Source organism: Calliphora vicina, chromosome 2, assembly GCF_958450345.1.
Source record: "Calliphora vicina chromosome 2, idCalVici1.1, whole genome shotgun sequence".
NCBI classification, from domain to species: Eukaryota; Metazoa; Arthropoda; class Insecta; order Diptera; family Calliphoridae; genus Calliphora; species Calliphora vicina.
In genome coordinates this window covers 47,762,907-47,784,974 of record NC_088781.1, presented here as the reverse complement: position 1 = coordinate 47,784,974, position 22,068 = coordinate 47,762,907, and the positions used below count along the sequence as shown (strand labels likewise).

At 31.6% G+C, this 22,068-nt stretch overlaps 4 protein-coding genes across 4 annotated transcripts; 2 read left to right on the top strand and 2 right to left on the bottom strand.

The window, feature by feature from the left end:
* Positions 1-1,719: 1,719 nt before the first annotated feature.
* On the top strand, positions 1,720-2,495 carry Rrp40 (exosome complex component Rrp40). Its single transcript, XM_065499440.1, has one exon. It carries the CDS (start codon positions 1,789-1,791, stop codon positions 2,476-2,478), a length of 690 nt encoding a protein of 229 aa, XP_065355512.1. The 5' UTR covers positions 1,720-1,788; the 3' UTR covers positions 2,479-2,495.
* Positions 2,496-2,705: 210 nt separating this feature from the next.
* Positions 2,706-4,015, top strand: LOC135949968 (dehydrogenase/reductase SDR family member 7). The gene has a single exon (XM_065499439.1). It carries the CDS (start codon positions 2,834-2,836, stop codon positions 3,797-3,799), a length of 966 nt encoding a protein of 321 aa, XP_065355511.1. The 5' UTR covers positions 2,706-2,833; the 3' UTR covers positions 3,800-4,015.
* Positions 4,016-6,525: 2,510 nt separating this feature from the next.
* Positions 6,526-7,480, bottom strand: LOC135950961 (rRNA-processing protein UTP23 homolog). Its single transcript, XM_065500498.1, has 3 exons — positions 7,328-7,480; positions 7,068-7,268; positions 6,526-7,009 (listed from the first exon to the last, which is right to left on the bottom strand). Exons 1-3 carry the CDS (start codon positions 7,445-7,447, stop codon positions 6,542-6,544), a joined length of 789 nt encoding a protein of 262 aa, XP_065356570.1. The 5' UTR covers positions 7,448-7,480; the 3' UTR covers positions 6,526-6,541.
* Positions 7,481-8,465: 985 nt separating this feature from the next.
* On the bottom strand, positions 8,466-18,837 carry LOC135950435 (cell division cycle protein 20 homolog). Its single transcript, XM_065499978.1, has 4 exons — positions 18,442-18,837; positions 9,446-9,760; positions 9,081-9,390; positions 8,466-9,019 (listed from the first exon to the last, which is right to left on the bottom strand). Exons 1-4 carry the CDS (start codon positions 18,835-18,837, stop codon positions 8,502-8,504), a joined length of 1,539 nt encoding a protein of 512 aa, XP_065356050.1. The 3' UTR covers positions 8,466-8,501.
* Positions 18,838-22,068: the final 3,231 nt, after the last annotated feature.

The following is a 22,068-nucleotide window of genomic DNA, read 5'->3' as shown; positions in this document are numbered from 1 at the left end:
TTGGGGAGAGTTAAGAAGGAGTGTTGCCATCATTTTTACTCAACAGTGTGGCTTACCGAATAATTTAATAAAGATAAACAAACTTTTCTTAAAAATTTCGCAATTTTAAAAAGTTTTAACATATTTTGTATATATTTCATACGAAATTTTTATTATAAATATTTAAATTAAGTTATAATAAACGCAATTTGAAATTATAAAAATCGTTTACTCATCGATGACCCACCGAATAGGTGTGAAAATGAAACCCTCTTGAAAAATTGTGAAATTTTAAAATGTATTGCACAAATTTTTAAAAAAATGCGTTTGTATTTTAACGATTTTAATATTAGGAAAAATATAATAGTCATACATTTTTAAATAACTATTTTATCATAGATTGTATGATAGTTTCATCATTTATTTATGTATGGTTTATGTACAATGACAAATGAGTCATTCATAATTAGATACAAGTGAGTACAATTTCAAATGAAGGTCAAACCAACTTTCATAGTTTTAATGCAGCATATTTTACAATAATAAAATATATAATTTGACAAGCATACAAATTCACTTAAGGTAATTACAGACGACAGTACTTTGTGTTAATACTATTCAAATTTGAAATCCATTCGGTTTCTCATGAAATCATTTTGAACAAGTAAGAGGGCTATATTCGGCTGTACCGAATCTTATATACCCTTCACCAAATTATACTTCAAAATAAAAATTTTAAATATTTTTAGGTAATTTTTTTCCAACGTCGATTTTTTAAATTTTTTGGAAAAAAAATTTTGTTTTTTTAAAATTTTTTGTTTTTAAATTTAAAAAATTAAAATTTTTTTTTTAATATTTAGCGAAAAAAACTTTGGTGGAAAAAAAATTCGGATTAAAAAATATTTTTTCCGATTTTGACCCATTGTAGGTCCAACTTACTATGGTCTTATATACGTCGTTGTAAAGGTCTTTGAAATATTAATCATTAGATATCTATATTGTCTATATTAATGGCTTAGTAATCCAGATATAGGTCAAAAATCGTTGTCCTGGTTTTTTCCTGGTTTTTCCAACCGAGCCGGAAGAATTCAGGAGATATTGATGTATGAATCGTGTATGTAAGTTATTTGAGGGCTTCGGAAAGTTGATTTCAGCAGACCCTTCTCACGATAAAAAAACATTATAAAAAGTCCACTGTAATACATCTTCAAAACATAATCACCATAAAATAACAGGAATACATCATCTGCAAACAAATATGTCTTACAATTAATTTTTTTGTTGTTTTTTAATTCTTTCAATTTTTAATTATGATCGATCTTAATGTTTGTTACCATTCTTTCTCTTTCATTTACATACAGTAACATATTTTTTTTATTAATTTTTAACAAATTATAGAAATAGAGGGGTCGAAAAAGTAATAGAATTTCTATTTTTTTCAATTTAACCTAAAATATTCTCTTATAAAACAATCTCTCAGTGATATCACACAAACAACTATTTTTTAAATGGTTGAGGCTGTGAATTTAACGTTGAAATGAAAGTGGATCCGTAATTTTTCTCTTTTTATTTATTTAAATATCTGATTAATTATAACGGTTTTTTAAAGTTACACGTTGGTCACCTAACATTCAATCTTCAATGTGGCAATATCATAATTTTGCAGCTGATCTGGTAAAACTGAAAAGCAATTTTTTACTATACGGCATCACTGCCAATATTGTTTTGGTTTTACTTTTTTACTTTATATTCACGTGTGTTTAAATAAATTGTTAAATTTTAACAAAATTAAATAAAAAATAAACAAAAATGACGGAAATTGTAATGCCTGGTGATCGTATAACAGCCGCTGAAGAGATGGCTAAAACAAAAAAAGTTATTTTGGGACCCGGTCTGCGACGACAAGACGAACAAGTTGTGGCCTGCAAAGCCGGAACGCTACAACACAAAGAACCCAACACATTTTGGGTGGAAAGCTATCAACGGAGATATGTGCCAGTAAGAGGAGAAGCTGTCATTGGCGTAGTAACTGCCAAGGCAGGAGATATCTTTCGCGTGGATATAGGAGGCTGTGAACAAGCCTCTCTTTCCTATTTGGCCTTTGAACAGGCGACAAAGAAAAATAGGCCTGATGTGAATACAGGCGATTTGGTATATGCCCGACTTATAGTGGCCAGTAAAGATTTTGAACCCGAGCTGGTGTGTGTCAACTCGGTGGGTAAAAAAGGAAAGCTGGGAGTGCTTTCAGAAGGATTCGTTTTCAATTGCAGTTTAAATTTAGCACGTATGATCTTAAGAGAAGACTGTCCGCTTTTAGCGGCTTTGACCAAGGAAATGCCCTTTGAAATTGCTGTGGGCTTGAATGGACGCATCTGGATTAAGGCGAAGACCGTAAAAGAGACCATAGCTGTTGGTAATGCTATATTGGCGGCAGAACATGCCTCCAATGAACAAATAGCCAAAATATGTGAAAATATCGGAAATATATTGTTTACTTGATTTCAGAAATTTAAAAATGAAGTTAGTTTTATTGATTTAGTGGAATTTAAAAGGAAATATGAATTAATTAAAGCGGTACTAATTTGGAACTTGATTTTTACAAATTAATTCCAAAAGTACCAAATAGGTACATAAGTACTCTTATTTCATTGTAAAAAGCTGCCACCTGTGAGATCTCTTTGTTTTTGTTTAAATCAAAAAACAGCTCTGTTTTTTATTTTCATTTATATTTTGTTGATTTTTCTTATCGCTGTTGAAATATTTTTTATTTTATATAAAAGTCCAAAAATCTGGTTTATTTACAAAGAGATAAAATCAGTTCATCTATTTGATCAGTTAAGATTAGTAACGTACTATGAACTTCTTTGAAATTTTGGGCTTCTCTGGGCTAATATACTGCGTAATATACTTTTTACTGTGGATCTTTTTGGACTGTAATGTGGCTCTTTGGTTGAAAATTCGTTTTGGCGTTAATATTTCCACCTTACGTGGCCAAGTGGTGTGGATAACGGGAGCATCTAGTGGCATAGGAAAAGGTTTGGCTTTGAATCTGGCACGTCATGGTGTAAGATTGGTTTTATCGGCCAGACGTGAGGCTCTTTTGGAAGAAGTAAAAGAAGAATGCTTAGCAGAAGCCAATGGCCTATTAGCGTCTAAAGATGTTTTGGTATTACCCATGGATATGCTCAAGTTGGAGCATCACAACAAGTGCTTGCTGGATGTTCTAAATTACTTTGGCAAATTGGACATTTTAGTCAATAATGCCGGTCGATCTCAACGTGCCAATTGGGAAGACATTGATATACAGGTGGATAGAGAACTGTTCGAATTGGATGTGTTTTCTGTGCTGCATCTCAGCCGTTTGGTGGTGCACTACTTTGTAGAACAATGTGGTGGCAAAGGTCATATAGCTGCTACTTCTAGTGTGGCCGGCTTGACTACGGTGCCATTTTCAGCTAGCTATTGTGGCGCTAAGCATGCTTTAAATGCCTATCTACAGTGTTTGGCTATGGAGCATCCCTCTTTGGATGTAACTACTTTTAATCCTGGTCCAGTGGCAACTGATTTCTTACAAGAAGCCTTTACTGCAAAACCAAATAGCAAAGTGGGCCAAAGTACCAAAAATCAAAAGCGTTTAACAGCTGAAAGATGTGGCTTTCTATTCGCAACAGCCTTGGCTAACAGAATGGAATTAGTATGGTGTGGTCTGTTTCCAGTTAATTTTCTAGCCTATGTATCACGTTATACACTCTTGAGCGCCATACTCAAACAATTTATGACTCAAAATACATTGAATAAAATAAGAGAAGGTAAAATTTAGAGTAATTTGCCATAAGTTCAAAGTCTTGAAACTAAAATTCCAATTTTGATCTTGAATGGTATGTTCAAATTTTAAGCATTTAAATTTGAGTAATAAGAAAAAACTTAAGATAAAAAGCGAAATTGAATTTCGAAATTTTTTTCATCCAATGATACAAAATTTATTGTATTCTATGAAGTATTTTAAAGCAAAATAAAAAATATACAAAACAAAAAACGTTTTATAGATTTTTCTATTTAAAAGTTAGTGGAGATAAGTAATCATGTACAATGGGTATACATCATGTATCAGGTTGATGATTAAAATTGTTAAATATTGAATTATATTCATGATTTTATAAAAAATTAAGATTTTCAACATATGGTAACGGTAACAAGAGGACTTAATTAAATAATTATTTACCACAGCAATTTGGTTTTTATCCACTCATCGACTGATGTATTTACCAAAAGTTTGTAGTCAAGAAAAAGGTTTGCACAGACAAAATGTTTGTTTTCTTTTTCCAATATCTACGAAACTTGAGTCATATAAGCCGTCACACAGTGGTTTAGAAACATTTTTTTTGGAAATAATTCGGTGTCTTGGGAAATATTGGAGATCTCGTAACGAAATTTCACAAGGAGTTGATTTGCAGTGGTTCAGTTTCCTGGGCGGAATGGGGGTTGGTTGGTGGCTCTCAAATTTGATAACCTCCGGTATCAGAATTTGTTAAAAAATCGCCAAAAATCCATTTATGATCCGAATGATCATAAGGCCTTTAAATGTAAAAAAAAAACATTTGAAATGTTAAAGACAAAATTTATATAAATGTAAATACTGATCCTTTAATGTGTTAATGTTAAAAATAATATTGAAATTAAAAAATATTTGCTTTAATGTGAATATTAAAAATAAAATAATTATGAAAATATAAAGTGTTACGTGAAATGTGATTTGTTCCAAAATTTATTATAAATACAATTCACAAAATCTTTTTTACGTTATTAAAAATACATTCTCAACACTATTCTATAAGCTCTTTGTAACATTCTAACACATTGAACTCATATTCGATATAGTGGAGTTTTATCTCCGGTTCGGGAACAACAAAGGTGAGCGGTGAAACTGCTTCAAGGAAATCTTGCAAATCAGGTGTTGGAATTTTATCATTGCTACGGATATATTTCTTTGGAATTGATATTTTTTCTTTTGGCAACAATAAAGAATCGTTTACATTTATTGGAGTAAGATTTCTGAATAGTTTGTGATTGGCGCCAAAATTTAATTTCGTTGTATACTAAAATATATAAAGTAATAGAATAAATAATTATGGATGTAATGTTGCGCTTAGTGCTAGAGACTTACCTTTGTCGGAAGTAACAAACCATCTTCCTTTTCACACTTAGTTTTCTGTATTTGTTCCATTTGTTGTTTATGCCGAAGTGTAGAATTTATTATAGGTTTAGTTAACTTATTAGATTGGGAACATTTCTGACAAAAGCCTTTGCAAGCAGACGAACAACTCGGTTTTAATCTTGATTTTGAATTCATTGTAATAATAGTGTTATTAAATAAATTGAATAAATAAATATTATCCTGTAATTAAACACAAAAAATTTATTTGTTGTCTTAATTTAATGGCAATCAGAGATGGAGAAGTAAATACAATCGTCCTCAAGACGTATTTGTTGTCGATAGCACAGCTGATTATTTTTTTCTTCACTTGTTTAGAGGCTTGAACTGTCAAATTCACTAGTGCTTGTTGGGAATACTACAACAAACGTAAATATAACAAAAAAAATTGGTATACTTACCCCAATGCCTGGTTGTTTTTTACCGTTATCATAAAACCATAAGTCCCCTTTTACAATGCTGAAATTGAAAGGCAGACATTTTTCTCATTCTCTTTTGAACTAACCTAAACCTGTGTAAAACACACTCTACCTCTTCAACTCCTCGCCCACAAACTTCGTCTGTCTGCCCTTCAATTTCTGCATTGTAAAAGGGGACTAACTAACTATAGATTTCAACCTCACAGTAACCCCACGTCTTGACAAGCCATCGTTTTATACAGACAAGAACAAAACGTCGGCAAAATTATTTAGCATATCTGGGTTACTAGTGATTTCACTTATCACTTTGGGTAACTACTAGTTACGTGATCTTTTCCAACAAAAAGGCGAACATTAGATTCATTGAAACCAACAAAAATTCAAATTATCCATCTCTGTTACGTATTACAATGAATGATGCTACAGAGATGTATTCTGAATATATATGCACCACCTGAGATCTTGTTTGACTGGACACAACCCATCATTATTATGTAAACATACCAAAAAATTGTTCCCGGGATATATTTTTAGGCCATAATCAAGTCACTAAAATCATTATATTGAACAAATTGAACCAAAAATGTGATTTCTTCCTTCAGTAATTATTCAGAAAAGTAGTATATAATTCACAAAATTTTGGTTTTATGATGTAAAATTAGTTGGTGAAAAATAAAGTTAAAAATTAGTTCAAGGCAAGAACTATTGAGAGCTTAAGAACTTCTCTATCATTGCAAGTTTAGTACATATCATTCCTGCAGTTTTAAAACGCCCAAGAGGCGTTGGTTTTAATACGGAAATTAAAGTTCCAAGACCATTTTATAAACTATTCTTAACGTTACCATTAGGAAATTATATTAAGATTTTTTCTTTTTACTTCATTTTATCATGGATTATCAAACAGCACTAGCAAAATTGCTTTAAAAATTAATTACGCTTTATTCTTAAAAACTTCCTTAATATGAGCCGACAGCTTAATCCGTTTTCTTTTGGGTTTCATATCGGTTTTACTCTTATCATCAATTTTATGTACATTATTGTTACTATTAACCTGGTCTTTAGATTTGTGCAGTTGTTGCTGTTCAAATTGTATTTGTTTTTTACTTTTTTTACAGGACAAGGGATTGGGATTCTTGGGACCTTTGTGTTTACGTTTGGGCTGATCCGCTTCCTTTTTAACTAAACCTTCCTTTTGTTTCAAGTAATCGATTTTCTTTTCAGCCTCTTGAGGTAAAAGATTATTGGCTTTTTTGTGCACCCATTTTTTGGAAGCATCTGAGGGAGCCTCCAAAACTGGAGCAGCTTTATGAAGGTATAATAAACAACGTCCAGGAACTTTGCGTAGACTACCTTGTAAAGCACGATCTTGGCTAGCTACTATATAGCGAGAATCTTTGGTCTAGAATTAAATACAAAATTTCAGTACATGTTTCAAATGTTTTTACTGTTTAACTTACCATTTGTTTAATACACTCTGCAGCCGTAATAGGTTTTCCTTCATGACCACATTTGTGCACAAAAAATTGTTTAACAATTTTTGTCGCTCCCGTAAGCGGGGCTCCCAATGATTCTGCCTCCAAAATAATGCACTGTGTTGTTAGAAGTTTTACTTGTGCTTGAAAGTATTTTTTAATTTGTTCTTCGATTATAACTTTATTCTGAAATGGAAAAATTATTATTACAACAAATGTCTAGAATTTTTGTGGTATTTACTTACCACTAAAGCTGCTTGGCAAAATGTGGCATCTACAAGCACCTGATAAGGTTCACGATAACTGAAATGTGTTGCAAAAAACATTAAAGTTTTATGCGATTTCTTATAACGCGTTATTTTCATTTTTTATAAAGAATTTGCTGGTTGTTAAAAAAATATTACAGAAAACCAAAACAAATGAAACCACACGTTTAGCTTGTTCTTCTGTGTTTGTAATCATTCACAAACACGTGGAAACTAGAAGAAGCATTTATTTAAATGTCATTCACAATAGCTACAGAGTTGCCAAAAGTAATTTACGTAAAAAACCGTTAATATTTGAAATATATCATAATTAAAACCAAATAACAAATATTACATCCATATTATAGTATACAATTCGATTAGAAATTACTTTCTGAGTAATTTTTAAGATTTCCGGCCGATAATGTTATATTATTACATTAGGCGAAGCATTTTTCAAATTGATTCAAGTTGGTCTGACCTATTGCAAGAAGATATACAGGTATTTAGATAAATACAGCACTTTTGGAAAAATATAGTTCAATAAGTGACTTCAGCTTTTATATAGAGTATATTCAAAAAAAAATAACATCATCAATAGCGTATAAAGGTTTGCTGGTCTCATGATGACACCACATAACTAACAATTTTTTGTATGCATTGCACGTTGTTGGAATAATCTACAATTGAATTGATAATCTTTTCTCATTATAATAACGTTTTTAAGCTTAAATTACTTATTTTTTTACAGTTGAATGTTTAATAAATTTATAATTATGTCTTTTTGTTTCAATTCACTATTATTTATAATTTTATAATTTATGCAATGTGCTGTTTTCGGCAATTTCATCATTTTAGATAAAGGGGAGCCATTTAGGGAACATTTTGTTATTATTTACTTACTTTTATGTATAGCATTTTTCTTGCTCACCAAATTTTTTTATGTAATATGAATTTTTGTATGGTCTGTTTGGTTCCATATTACTTGTATGAATAAAAAATAAAATTTTCCTCTTGGAACATTAGCTTACGAGGTGTCAACATGTGATCATTGATATAATACACATCGTCGATAGATCTACAAAAAAGCTATGTATTTTCAGTAGGAGAGCTGAAAGTTAGTTTATTAAAAGAAAGTTATAATAAACTTACAGAAAAATGCCTACAAAAGCTTCTAAATCAATAGAACTATTTGAAATTTTATAGTTTGGCAATTAGAAGGATGATCAATAATGCTTTCATCAACCCTATAAGGGTTGATATCATTGCCGCCACTGGCAAGGTATTTAAAGTCAGTAGACCACTTAAGACCGCATACTTCCTGGGTATGTCCAGCCAGATTAGCTACTTTATGTTCCCGGGCCCTGACATCGTGATGTATAATAGTGCCATCACGACTTCCAGATGACACCAAAAATGAATTCCAAGCTAAAGAGCCCACACGTGCCGAGTGGCCATCCATAACACGTAGGCGTTTTATTTTAGAACAGTCCCATAGTTCCACAGCTCCAGTATTATTACCAATGGCTAAAATTTGTCCCTCTTGAATCCAGGCTAAAGCACAAGCGTGATCACCCTCCTCATATTCCACTAATTGTTCAATATTACCGGTAACAGCATTCCAAAGATAAACCGCATTTCCCAAAGCTACTGTTACTATGTTGTCCGCGCTCCAATCCAACAGATTTAGATCTATTGTATAAATATGGAATATTTTAGTTTATTTCACTTTTATTAATTTTTTTATACTTACAATAATCATTAATAATGTCCGGAGCATCCAAAATGCGGTCGGATGTAGTGGGTATATAACGTGAACCACTTTTAGTCGATATCGGAGTTTTAATGGAATAAACTACCTTCAAGGGATTAATATGAGACTCTGGGGCCGCTGGTGCCTTATTTTGATACGATAGAATTCGTGTAGTTTTACCATCAGCTACTTGCATAGAATCTGATATTAATTTTTGCCTTTCAGCCTTAGCTGGCGTCATTTTGTTGGCATTATTAGAATTGCTTTCATTCTCTTCGTCATTTTCCGATTTGTCCTGTTCTTGTTTTATCTGAAATATCCTTAATAAACAATTGCATATTCAGATTTAGTCCATTCCTACTTACCAAATAATGACCTAATTCGAAATTTGTAGTTCCACGATTGGGTATAAATCTGTCACCTCCGCCTGGCGTCTTAGAACCTTTGTTTGGTGTTGGTGTCTTCTTTGTTTTGCCCTCAGCATTTTTGCCCGGTGTTTTTGTGGGTGGATTAACACCTGAAAAACTGGTGTTATATGAGACCGAAAGTACGGAACGTGTAGCATTTATGCTGCCATTTAAACTAGCGGTGGATGCTTCCAATTTCTTTTGCCACCGAGGAGCAGGTCCACGAGTGATCTCCCCATACACCTTTCGGCGTTTAATTTTTTGCGCTGAAATCTGAAAAATAGAATAGAAATAATAAAATGTTACCAGATTGGTAGCATGTTCCGGCTGACATCAGCCAATTTGGCTGACATCAGCCGCTCACTTGCTGATGCCTGTGTAATTCTTATGGGATTTTTTGGCTGATAGACCCCCCAATTTCAAATCGTAAAAACTTCATATAAAAAAAATGGTTTGGCTGACGTCAGCCGCTGATGTCAGCCGCGGTGTTGCCACTACAACTTGTACAAGCTGCCATAGTGGCATTGCCAACTATTAAAAGAGCAGCCTAAATAAATGTGGCAACTTTGTTCAAACCAATGACAGCTGTTAAAATGCATCCTTCTATTGACAATTGCACATTTACATAAATATTAGTTTTTGTGTTTGTGTGCCTATACGAATTGTGCTTTGTTTTGTTTAAATTTTGCCGGTTAGCATGTAATTATTTTATAAACTATTAACAATTAAACAATATCTCGTGTGAATTATTAACAGTGAAGATGTAACTAAAAGTAATTTAATTATATTTACACATAGAAAGTGACAACTTAATATTAAAATGTGAATTAAAACTTCCGTTAAAACGTAAAAAAGGTAAGGAAGAAAACAATTGTGTATCAAAGTGCATATTTTTTACATTTTTATAGTTTTTGCTTTGATTTATAATCTAATAAGCTGTAGGGAATATTAAAAACTATGTATGTATATAAATTTATATACCTAACAGCTGAAAGATTGACCATTATTATATTTTTTATATACATACATATAACAAATGCAACCTTCTAAGCAGCCGGGTATTAGTTGCTTTATTCTGATAAGGATATGTATAATAAATGCAACGTTCTAAGCGGTGCTAATTTGTGTTGATAATGATGTGCCCTACATTAGGTATTACAAAATTATATTGTTTTGGTTTTCATAAACTTGTTCATCTAATTAGTATGTATGTATATTAATTGGTCGATTTTAAAACTTGTGGTTATGGTTTGTGTTTTATTGTTTTTTTAATATTTTAACATTCTATTAAAAAATATAGTAGATAGGTATTAAAAGAAATGGAGTTAGTGACAATACAATGGAAACTATAGTTCTTAATTTCAGTTTTCAAAAACATGATCTTTTACCAAATGTTAATATTTCTAAAATGGGAGTTCTTGCCTTTTTTAATGCATAATTGAAATAAACAGGTTTTTGGATTTTTATTTCGAAAATTATTTTATTTTTCAACGTATTCTCCCTGAGCTCTATGCAAATTGTCCATCGTTTCTCCAAATTTTTTTTTCTCTTCCAAAAAATAAGATTTCTCGAGGTCATCACAATTGGATTAATAGGGCGGAAGAGGGAGTATTTCGTAGCCTTATTCATGGATTTTTACCATGGAAACTGTACATGTGTGAACTCGGGCACCCGATTGAGTGCAAAGGTGACAGCCATCTAGGAGAAAGCTTTCTCATACCCGTTTCGTTCAAAATGAGCCATGTAAGATGCCTATGGCTTCTACAACCTCCCGCATTTTCAATCTTCGATCGACCAACACCATATAGTGATTTTTTTCATTTGTTTCTTCTGTAGAGAGGGCGTTCAGAACATTCGGCATCTTCCGTGCTTGTACGGCCAAAACGAAATTCAGTAAATCACTTTTTACCATTTAAATTGATGGTGTAGAATTCCCATATTATTTAACAAGCTTAGCCTTTATTTGATAGAGCAGTCGAAATTAACTTTTTTAAAATTTCTTCTCAAGTCACGAGGTAGTGTGCTATCAATGGCTGTCAAACACAAACTAAATGACGCAACTTGTTCAAATTTTGACAGGAGTCAACTGATAGATGACTGTCATTCATGATTTGCTAGAGTCACGATTTGCAAAAATTTTAAATCTTAAATAATAAACGATTTTAGTGCTGAATTGATGCAAATAACTATCAGTAAATAAAAATGTATAAAAAAAAATCGTAAGACAGGTAATGTAAAAACTTCATATTTCGGAGGAAGACCTCATAAAATTACTTCAAGGAAATATAATTTAATCGGAAAAGAGTTAAAGAAATTAAAAATAATTAATCCTGGGAAGGTTATCATCAACAATCTTAAATTGGAAATTATTTCTCGCAAGGCAAATGATGCTGGTTCCCCCGAAAAACAACTTATTTAAACAAAAAAACGTACAGCTGTATACAATTTTCCCAAATACAACATTTGTGAGATGACCGAAGGAAAAGAGACTGGACTCCAAGTACACAAATAAGACCGTCAAATTTGGCGGTGGCAATATTAGGGATTGGATCTGTTTCTCAGGGCTAGTGGTTACTATCCAGTGATCCCAAGCCCATAGAAAACATATGGGAAATTGTTGATAGCAAAATACGGACTCAAAACTATACCACGTAGGAATCTCTATCATATAGAATTTTAAGGGAATACCAAATATTTCAAAGGAGACGATTGACTATTGAATTGGTTCAAAGCGTTCACTATGAAACAGTAATAAAAAACAACGGCTATCCAACAAAATTCTGAGTCACTAAAAGGGTTAGACATTTTTTGTAAAAATGAATACTAGGTTTCCATTGTTTTGTCAACACAATAATAATGAATACTTTTTAGGTTGTTTGTTTTTATTTTCAGAATTTAATTAATCATGTTTAATACCATTATTAATACCAATTGAATACCGTTTCAAATTGAGAAACGGTATTCAAATACTGCTGTTGTTACCTTGACGCCTTAAATATCTAGAAAAGTTTCCATTGTATTGTAAAGCACCGTATATTCGCCTTTAATCCACCATTTTTTCTTACTTATTGTCCATATAAACAATGTTCACTATCATTAATTGATTTATTTGTGTGCACATGTCAAAGCAACAAGTTTTTCAATGTCTTTCGCAAAATAAAATCCTTCAAATTAGAGATAGAGATATTTTTCTTAAAGCCACAATCAATTGTATGATTTTTTCTTTTTTGCAATCTATTGTTATAGTTGCCAATCAAAAGACCTTATTATGAAGGGGGTAATGAACGATTTATAGGATTCTTATTTTTAATACAATAAAAGAAAAACAAAACTTATTTTTATAATAAAACAAGAATATGGTTGAATAAATTAATATTATTATTTGCAAAGAAAAAAATTAAACTGGCGTTGTGTGTTGCATTCAAATTAAACGTTTATAACATAGGAGATGACGTCTGTCAGTTGTTATTGCAACGCATGTGGAGGTGGATAATTTATCAATGAATTTTACGGACTACGCGATCAAAGTCATGTATTCAAATATAATGTGTGCGTTAATGGAAATTTGATATATAAAGTAATTAGTTGTGGTGCTGTTGTAGGGAATAGTAAAATATGATGAATATTAAAATATTATATTTTGTTTCTCACATTATTAGTAAAATTAATTTTATATTTTTGAAATGAAAACTAGCCTTGGCCTTAAAAACATCATCTAATTTGCCCTAAATTTGTATTTTTTGTTTGTTTAATTTGTTAAAAATTATAATTAAATGGGCTTCATTTAGCCTGACCTCAATTTGTTAATTTTCTACACTAAAATCTTTAAAGAAATAGAATATAATAATAATCCGGCTTAGCATGTGTCAATTGATTGAAAGAAACAATTTCTGTAGCTAAAATAATCTAGAATATTAGTATTTTTGCAATTCATTTTATTATCAGCTAAAAAAAAACAACAAAATTACTAAATATTCGTATTAAGTAAAATAAAATTTCGCAATAATTTTCAAAATAAATAAAAAATATATAATTACGCTATTAAATCATATTATTGTAATAAACCGGCCACGTTTTATCAATATTACAAATACATTTACGTCTGCTATAAACTTTTCACCTTTATATTCAAATAAAATCAATCACGAAGCGCATGGTGATGGAAAATTCGAAATCCAATGTTAGAACTGTTTTTGTTTATCAATTATTAAAAAATTAACAGATTTACATTTCATTAAATTTTAATTAAATCTAAGATACACTTTGCAAAATCATTTAATTTTTCATATAAAAGTTTTTTCACCTCTACTATAATTGATTTATAAAATCATCGATTTAAAACACTTCAATAAATAGTTTGTAAATATCTGCATTATTGTTAATTCATAACAATTATTACATGCTTATTATTATTATTATTATATGTATGAGTTGCAAATAAAAATAAAATCATTAGAATTCAATTATAATGATCGCTTAATTTTTTTTAACGATCATTTTAATCGATTGTAAATCTGTTTAACTATTAACTAGTTTTGAAGTAACAAACAATAGCGCTAACAGTTACAAGTAGTTAATTAACTTTAACATTAGTTACTTGTATTGCGTTCCGGTTTTTGCAGTTTTAATAAGTGTTTTACTTATAAAAAATACAATATATTAATAAAAACGGTTTAAATAGGATCAAATTGTTATTTTATCTCTGACGTTGTATAATTTTTAACTGCTATAACAGCTTCTAAGGAAACAAAAAAATTTCATTATTAAAATTAGCACAAAACGTGAATGATATAACTAGATCAATTGGATCAAATTGTTATTGTATCTTTGATGGAATGGGTACAATGTAAAATAACTTGCTATTTATTTTTTTTTACAGGTAATAGTGCTTCATACCGAAACTTATATACCTTTCATCTTAAATCTTAAAAGAGAAATTTATTTTAAATTTAGTGAAAAAACGATATTAATGACTGTTTCAGTTTATTGACGAAAATAAGATCCAAGATTCCAAACTGTTTCTCTCAAATCAATCTCTCTTATAAATCAATATCTCTCATTGATATAGCGAACAATGATTTTTAAATGGTTAAGGCTGTGCCCTTGTTAAGGACAGGACGAATCTACTTATAGAATTTCGTCGTGATCAAATAAGGCTAATTGTTTCATTCATTACAGGACACTGTATAATTGGGACACATGCTAGGAGATTTGGCCTACGGTACAATGACTACTGTAGGAGCTGTCACAATGAAGAAGAGGAGGAGACGGTGTCCCACCTATTCTGATAAACCTGAGGGAACGCATCCTCGGATTACCATTCCAATCATGCTTAGATGAGCTATCAAGATTGAGTCTTAGACGAATCTACTCTTTCATCAGAGAATCTGGTTGGTTTATCCTGGAAACGATGGACGTATAATTAATACCCAGACGTTTACCCCTTGGGTATCACAATGGGATCAGTTTTTTTTAATGGACCCAAGTGAGCTGCTTGAAGAGTGGCTACCCATGGAACCTAACCTAACCTAAGGCTGTGAATTTACCATTGAAATTAAAGTGGGCCCGTTATTTTCGGTCTCTGGTAATTTCTTTTTTAAACAATCATAAACCTCGAAGCGTTTTGCTTGTCTGCAGATACACACACAGCAGACACGGATTCAAGTAAACCATTTGTGGGGGAAAATAAAGTAAAATTTATTAAACCTTTTTGGTTAACTGGATCCGAGCCTAATGATTATTTATAATTTCGAATAATTTCAACCCATTTTTGAAAATTTCAAAACGCATTAAAAACCCAAAACTCATGGTGAAGGGTATACACAATAATAGATTATAAAAATGTCATTAAAAGAAAATAATGATTGAAAGTCAAAGATCTTATTTGCATTTGCAATTAATTAAAAATGAATTTTGAAAACATTTTTTAAACACTTTGTTAATAATTAAAAGTAAATATTTACACGATGCTGCAAAGAAAAAAAGACGTAACTAAGAATGAATAAATACATAAATATTTGGATTTTGGCTTATAATTTTGGTTGGATGAGTTGTTGTTGTTGTAGCAGCTTCAACAATTTTACAATATTTAATCTGGGGGTTCTGCAAGATCAAGTCCAAGGAATTGTGCTACTTTTGCTCGGTGGGTCCATAAATCTACTGGACGTAGTGAAGTGGAGCTGAATGGACAGTTGAAAATGTGGAGGGTATCATGGGGACCCTGACCACATGCTGGGCATATGTTGAGGACGGCACACAGTGCTTTGTTTTCATATAGGCAATGGACAAAAATAGAAGGAGTTATTGCAGACAAATAAAAATTTGTGGAATATTACCTTTTGGTAAGATTAAGAAAAAATATAATTCTTGAAAAAATCCGTGAAAGGACACGGGTACCTCCCATATATCCTGAACATATAATTTTGAATAAAATTCACAGTTATACTCCTAACATTTTAAAATTTGGTTATAGTCATTTTAATAAAGCTATTGTTGTTTGTGAAAATTTGTATTACAATCGCAGCAAGGATTCGGGTGGCTGCCATCATCCTTTTCCTTAAAAATCGTATAAACCTGAATAAAATTATTAATTTTCAGAAATTATTGTTCTCTTATAATATTAGTTGCAAAGTCATGAAAATTTTATCGGAAGGATATTCATAATTCCAAGACATCAAGATTTCAATATCCTGTATAACATCAAATTTTTTTTTTTAAAAATTCTTAAAAATCGTTTCTTATTTTGGAACCAATTTGGTTATAATCATTTTAATAAAGTTATTGTTGTTTGTGCAAATATTTATGACAATCGCAGCAAGGATTCGGATGGCTGCCATAGATCCTTTTCCTTAAAAAACCTATGAACCTGAATAAAATTATTCATTTTCAGAAATTATTGTTCTCTTATAATATCAGATTAATTTAGTTATTAACATTTCAATTCTAGCAAGGATTTACATAACTGCCATATATCCTTTTTTAAAAAAAATACTGAAATATTTTATATATTTTCTAAATTCGGAAGGACGGATGGACGGACATTTTCAAATATTGATAGCCTTATGGTTCAGCTGTAATATTAGAAACTGGATGTTGGACTATACTTTAAGTGTTCATAATATCAGCAGAAGCTCATATTAATATCTAAATCTAAGGATATGTAGGTTATATTAAATTATTGAGTTACTTACATTTACTGTAAAAATGTATTATTTATGGGTGCCATCAAAACAAATTTTTTTTAAAGTTCTAGTCAAAACGGACAAATAATAATTTCACATTATAATAAATAAGAGATAGGCATTAGATAAAATTAAAGAAAAATTAAAATTGATCAACACGTTTTTTTTTTCAAAATTAAATCAAACTTTAGAATTTTTTTTTGATTTCAGCAAAAAAAACATACAACATCAAGAACCAAATAAAGACCTATTAATACACTTTATGCCATTAAGCTACTTTTGTTAAATAACGCAATATTTCTTAGTTATTTAAAAGAAAAAACGGTATTATTTTATAAAAAAACCAAAAATCTGGAGCTATTTCCCTAAACCATCAAATTGAAAATTTACGAAATGGTAATTTATACATTTAAACAAAAACAAAATTTTAATAGTTTTCATACGAAAGGACAACTAATGATTACATTTTCTTATAGACAATGCTTATGGCTATTCTATAGTAAAACATAATCAAAATAGATTAACACGTATTTTACTAATATTCCAACAAAGTTTTAGAATTTCAGGTTTACAATAAAAAAATTTTAATTATTAAAAATTGCGCAGATTAAACTGTTAAACATTTTTTGACAAAAACAGTAATTTTCCAAAATTCCATATTCATATTCTTTCATTTGCAGCCAATCGCGAGTTTATATCTTTTAAAACGAACTTTTAACAATGATTTTAGTTAACCTTAAAAAAAATATATTTTTCTCCATAAAATTTATGTTGAAAATGTACTAACTTTAGCGACCTCTAGTGACGACAAAAAAAGATATTTATAAAAAAGTCTTTTTTACACGAATGAGTTATTTAGTTGTCTATTGAAAAATATAAATTTCATTAACATCAAAGACATGATCTTGTTTTTGATTTTTGTCCATTGAACAAAGCACTGTGCGGCACGGTCTATGCGGGACCAAAAGGCATTAAGCCTGTTGTTCCATCCTGATCTTAGTTGTGCCAAAACGACTCTTGTTTTACGCCGCAGAATCTTCTTCGCGTCTGCTATCGGTGGTGGGCGACCTCCAAGTACGACATTCATACGGTATTCTGCTACCGTGGAATTGATGGCGTCTATATGAATGTCGTTCAAAGCTGTCAAATACGAGCTGCGATCAAACGGATCCTGCACATACCTCTGTATGCTCTCCTGGCATTTTCTAAGGTCCTGTCTGACATGCCCCGGGGGAGACTCCAACTGTGTGATGTCGAAGTTTGGATGACTCCTCCGGTTACATCCAATAAGGAACTGTTGCGTTAGCATGACGTTGTGTTCCCTGACCGGTAGAACCTTAGTTTCCTCGTGAAGGTGGTGTTCGGAAGTAATTTGGAGGCAGCCTGTGACGTTCTTAAGGCTGCATTTTGACAGCTTTGAATATTTCTCCACTGAGTATCACTTAACGAAGGCGACCACACTGTAGCAGCATAGTTAACCACTGACCGGCCAATCGTATTGTAGGTTGCTAGCAAGGTTTCTTTGTCCTATTTCGCAGTTTATGCGTGATTGCAGTGGCGTGTGCTGAGGAGAGGTAAAAAGGCTATCAAAAGTGACCCCCAAGATTTTCGGGTGGTTCACTGTCAGAATTTGTACGTCGTCGACCATGATGCCTAAGTTGAGTTTTACCTCATTCGTCCACGTGGTGAAGAGTGTTGCCGATAACTTCGTTGGTGATAGCTGCAGGTTACGTGCGTGAAGAAATTGTGGATTTCGTTGAAATAACCATTTACCAAACCGCAAAGCTCATCAACGTTGTGAACTGTCGCCAAGATGGTGCAGTCGTCCACATAGGTGATAACCTCCACATTCTGTGGGGGCACTGGGAGTTTAGAGAGGTAGAAGTTAAACAGGAGTGGCGACAGGACCCCGCCCTGAGGGACTCCTTGTTTAACTCTACGGGGTTTTGAGCATTTGTCTCTAAACTCCACGAACGACTGCCTGCCACTCAGATAATTCACTATCCATCTCTTCGTGTTGTGGGGCATTATGGACTGCAGGATGTCCTGGAAGAGTGTGGCGTGACTGACAGTGTCGAATGCTTTCGACAGGTCAAGTGCCACTAGGATAGTCCGCTGTATTGTAATGGTGCATAAATGTGTATCCCTTTCGATCGTGTTTTGCCCCATGTTGTCTTTAAAAAACCGGTTTATCGGTTAACCGACATCGAAAAAACCGGTTAACCGTCATATCTATGTAGAAAACATAAAATATCCAATAAAGTATATACAGCTTTAAATTTTGAAGTTATTAGTAGTCAGGAATGGTTAATATTTAATAACTATAAATATATAAAAGTCCTAAGTCCATTTTATTTTGTAAAAATTTTAAAATTATTATCTCAGTCAAATGGAATTGAGTATAAATTTTTTATTATAATTTGTTCACCAACCAACCCTTATTCATAGTGAAATTTTTTTTTATCAACATTTTTACCACAATTTATACATATTTTGGTATGAAAATATTGTTTTATAAATCTTAAATTGAATTAGACTTTTATTATGAATAAGAGCTAAAGTAATTAAGCCATGTGTATTATTTTGGTTATTGTAGCACAGTGTTAATAATGGTGTAATTTATGCAATGAGATTAATGTTTAATAACTTGTTCCCATACGTGCACGTGTATTAATGAAAACTCTTGTGATCTATTTATATTAATTGTTACAATTATCAAATACCTATAATCTGGTGCATTTAATATTTAGTAATTTCATATGTTTTATGCGCCTCACTTTCTATAAAACTACTTAAGTTAGATTCTAATTTAGATTATGTTGACAAGCAAATAGTAAGGGTATCCAAATTATTCGATTTTTCCTTTGTTCGAATAAAATGACTAAAGCCATATTAGACTTATATAATAAGAAATCATATGCCAACTGATACATAATTAACGATTTTAAAGCTGGTTTAAAGCAAAAAAGTATCTGTGACAAATATTCAATAAATAAATCAGCAGTTTCAAAAATTATAAAGAAATTTCGTGAGACCGGTTCTGTAAAAACTCAACATTTAGGTGGAAGACCTCGTAAGACTACTCCTAGACAAGATAATTTAATAGCGAGAGAGTTCAATAAATTCCCAAAAATAACTCCTCGAGAGGTTGTCAATAGCCTAAAATTAGAAATAAGTACCCGAACAGTTAGTCGCAGGGCAAATGAGGTTGGTCTTGGTTGCTATCGTCCTGTAAGACGACCAAAGGGAAAAAGATTAGATCCAAAGTACACAAATAATACTGTAAAGTTTGGCGGTGGCAATATTATGGTATGGGGATGTTTTTCTGGGCAAGGTATGGGCCCAATTTATATTATAAAAGATACCATGACAGGTATAGGATACAGAACCATATTAAACGATGTTATGTATCCATACGCTGAGGAAAATATGCCCCTAGTTTGGAGATTCCAACACGACAACGACCCGAAACACACCTAAGTGTTGTTACAATCCAACGAGGTATGTGTTTTGAAGTGGCCTGTCCAATCGCCAGATCTCAATCCCATAGAAAATCTATGGGAAATTGTAGATCGTAAAATAAGGACCCAAAATTACACCAGGAAGGAAGATTTATCGGAGGCGGTTATAAGGGAATGGCAAAATATTTCAAAGGAGACCATTGACTCTTTAATTGGTTCAATGCATCGTCGATGTGTAGCAGTTATAAAAAATAAGGGATACCCAACAAAATATTGAATTATTGCAAAGTTCAGACCATATTTGTTAAAATAATACCTAAGTTTCCATTGTTTTGTCAATGCCATAATAAAGAAATATTTTAATTTTGTTTTCTCATTTTTAGAATTTAATTATTTATGTCCTTTGTTTTTTTGTTAAATTAAGTTAATAAAAGTATACAAATAAAATACTACAAAAATGTTCAAAATTTTTTAGAAAATTATTTCAGATTTTAGGCCACTAATGAAATATATGGAAAAGTTTCCATTGTTTTGTCAACCACTGTATATCTAGATTACTAAGTGATTAACATAGACAATATGGATGTCTAATGATAGATATTTCAAAGATCTTTCCAACGTCATTGAATTTCGGACCCAAATGGGTAAAAATCGGGAAAATATTTTGTAACCCGATTTTTTTTAAACAAAAATGGTTTCCAATTTTCGTCTTAAAATATGCTTTGCCGAAGGGTATATGTATAAGATTCGACACCGAAGAATATAACTATCTTACCTGTTGTTTTACAATATACAAATTGTTTTAATTTGGTGCTCTGATTTTGGCTTCTGATTTCAGTAAAGCGTTCCTATCTGGAAATCTGGAAATTTTACAATGTTTATTGTCTTCTTATTATCACTAATATTAGTTGTTGTCTATGCATATCTAAAGAAAGCTAAAGTCGGTCGTAGTGGCCCCATTTTCATGTTATCGGAATCACAATAAAAAAATATACAAAGTTTTTCATATATTTTTGTTCAAAATTTTTATTAATTTTTGGTCACATAAGTTAGTTTTGAGCAAAACTATTTGAGTCAAACGTCTGTGTCTCTTCCTTTAGGTCCGATAGTGTTTTAGATATTCTTACGTTCATGTTTAGACCAATTTTGTTCATTATCAATATCAAACATTTCTGATCTACCCAATTATTTGTGGAAGATTTCATCCCCCTTCAACAGACAGACGGACGGGTACACTTAGAATATTATAAGGACCCAGAGCAGAGAGAAAATAGGTTTCGAAAAATTCTAATAAAATTCGAAATAGTTTGAATTTCGAAAAACGGAAAGAACCGTTTTGTATTACAGAAACTAATTACTCAAAATTAAAAAAAAAAACTTATTAAAAATGCGGGACTTACAATAGATGGCGTATCTTTTGAACGCGTTTTTTGTTTTTAATAACTTATGTCATTTTGAAGGGTACATGTTATTGAACATTATACTTCAATAATGTAGAAATTTTGTTCCAACAAAGCGTCATAAGCGGGAAGTTCTGCTTTACTTCTTTAATTCGAAAAAGGGCCACTGAAGCACACCGATTGCTCAACGAAGCTTATGGTGAATGTGTTCCCTCGGTTTCAAAGTGCGTTTCAAAAGTGGTTATTTTGACTTGGAAGACAAAGATCGTCCAGGGCAGCCAAAAATAAGACAAAGAATTGGATGCATTACTCCATGAAAATTGTTGTCAAACTCAACAAGAACTTGCAAAATCATTGGAAGCCATTCAAGCAGCAATTTCAAAATCTTTGCAAGCAGCAGGATTCATTCAAAAGCCGGGAAATGGGATATGCGAATTAAAGCCGAGAGACCTCGAAAGACGATTTTGCATGTCCAAAATGATGTTTAAAGGCTATAAATGAAAATCATTTATGCACCGAATCATTACTTGCGATGAAGA

What these genes read in the sequence shown, in the direction of transcription:
- Rrp40 (XM_065499440.1), top strand. Translation starts at nt 1,789, where the DNA reads ATGACGGAAATTGTAATGCCTGGTGATCGTATAACAGCCGCTGAAGAG.
- LOC135950961 (XM_065500498.1), bottom strand. Translation starts at nt 7,447, where the DNA reads ATGAAAATAACGCGTTATAAGAAATCGCATAAAACTTTAATGTTTTTT. An exon ending in TTTGCCAAGCAGCTTTAGTG is followed by an intron (nt 7,269 to 7,327) that starts GTAAGTAAATAC and finishes TTTCCATTTCAG; the next exon opens with AATAAAGTTATAATCGAAGA. An exon ending in CAGAGTGTATTAAACAAATG is followed by an intron (nt 7,010 to 7,067) that starts GTAAGTTAAACA and finishes ATTTAATTCTAG; the next exon opens with ACCAAAGATTCTCGCTATAT.
- LOC135950435 (XM_065499978.1), bottom strand. Translation starts at nt 18,837, where the DNA reads ATGGGGCAAAACACGATCGAAAGGGATACACATTTATGCACCATTACA. An exon ending in TCGAATTAGGTCATTATTTG is followed by an intron (nt 9,391 to 9,445) that starts GTAAGTAGGAAT and finishes AGGATATTTCAG; the next exon opens with ATAAAACAAGAACAGGACAA. An exon ending in GGACATTATTAATGATTATT is followed by an intron (nt 9,020 to 9,080) that starts GTAAGTATAAAA and finishes TTTATACAATAG; the next exon opens with ATCTAAATCTGTTGGATTGG.
- LOC135949968 (XM_065499439.1), top strand. Translation starts at nt 2,834, where the DNA reads ATGAACTTCTTTGAAATTTTGGGCTTCTCTGGGCTAATATACTGCGTA.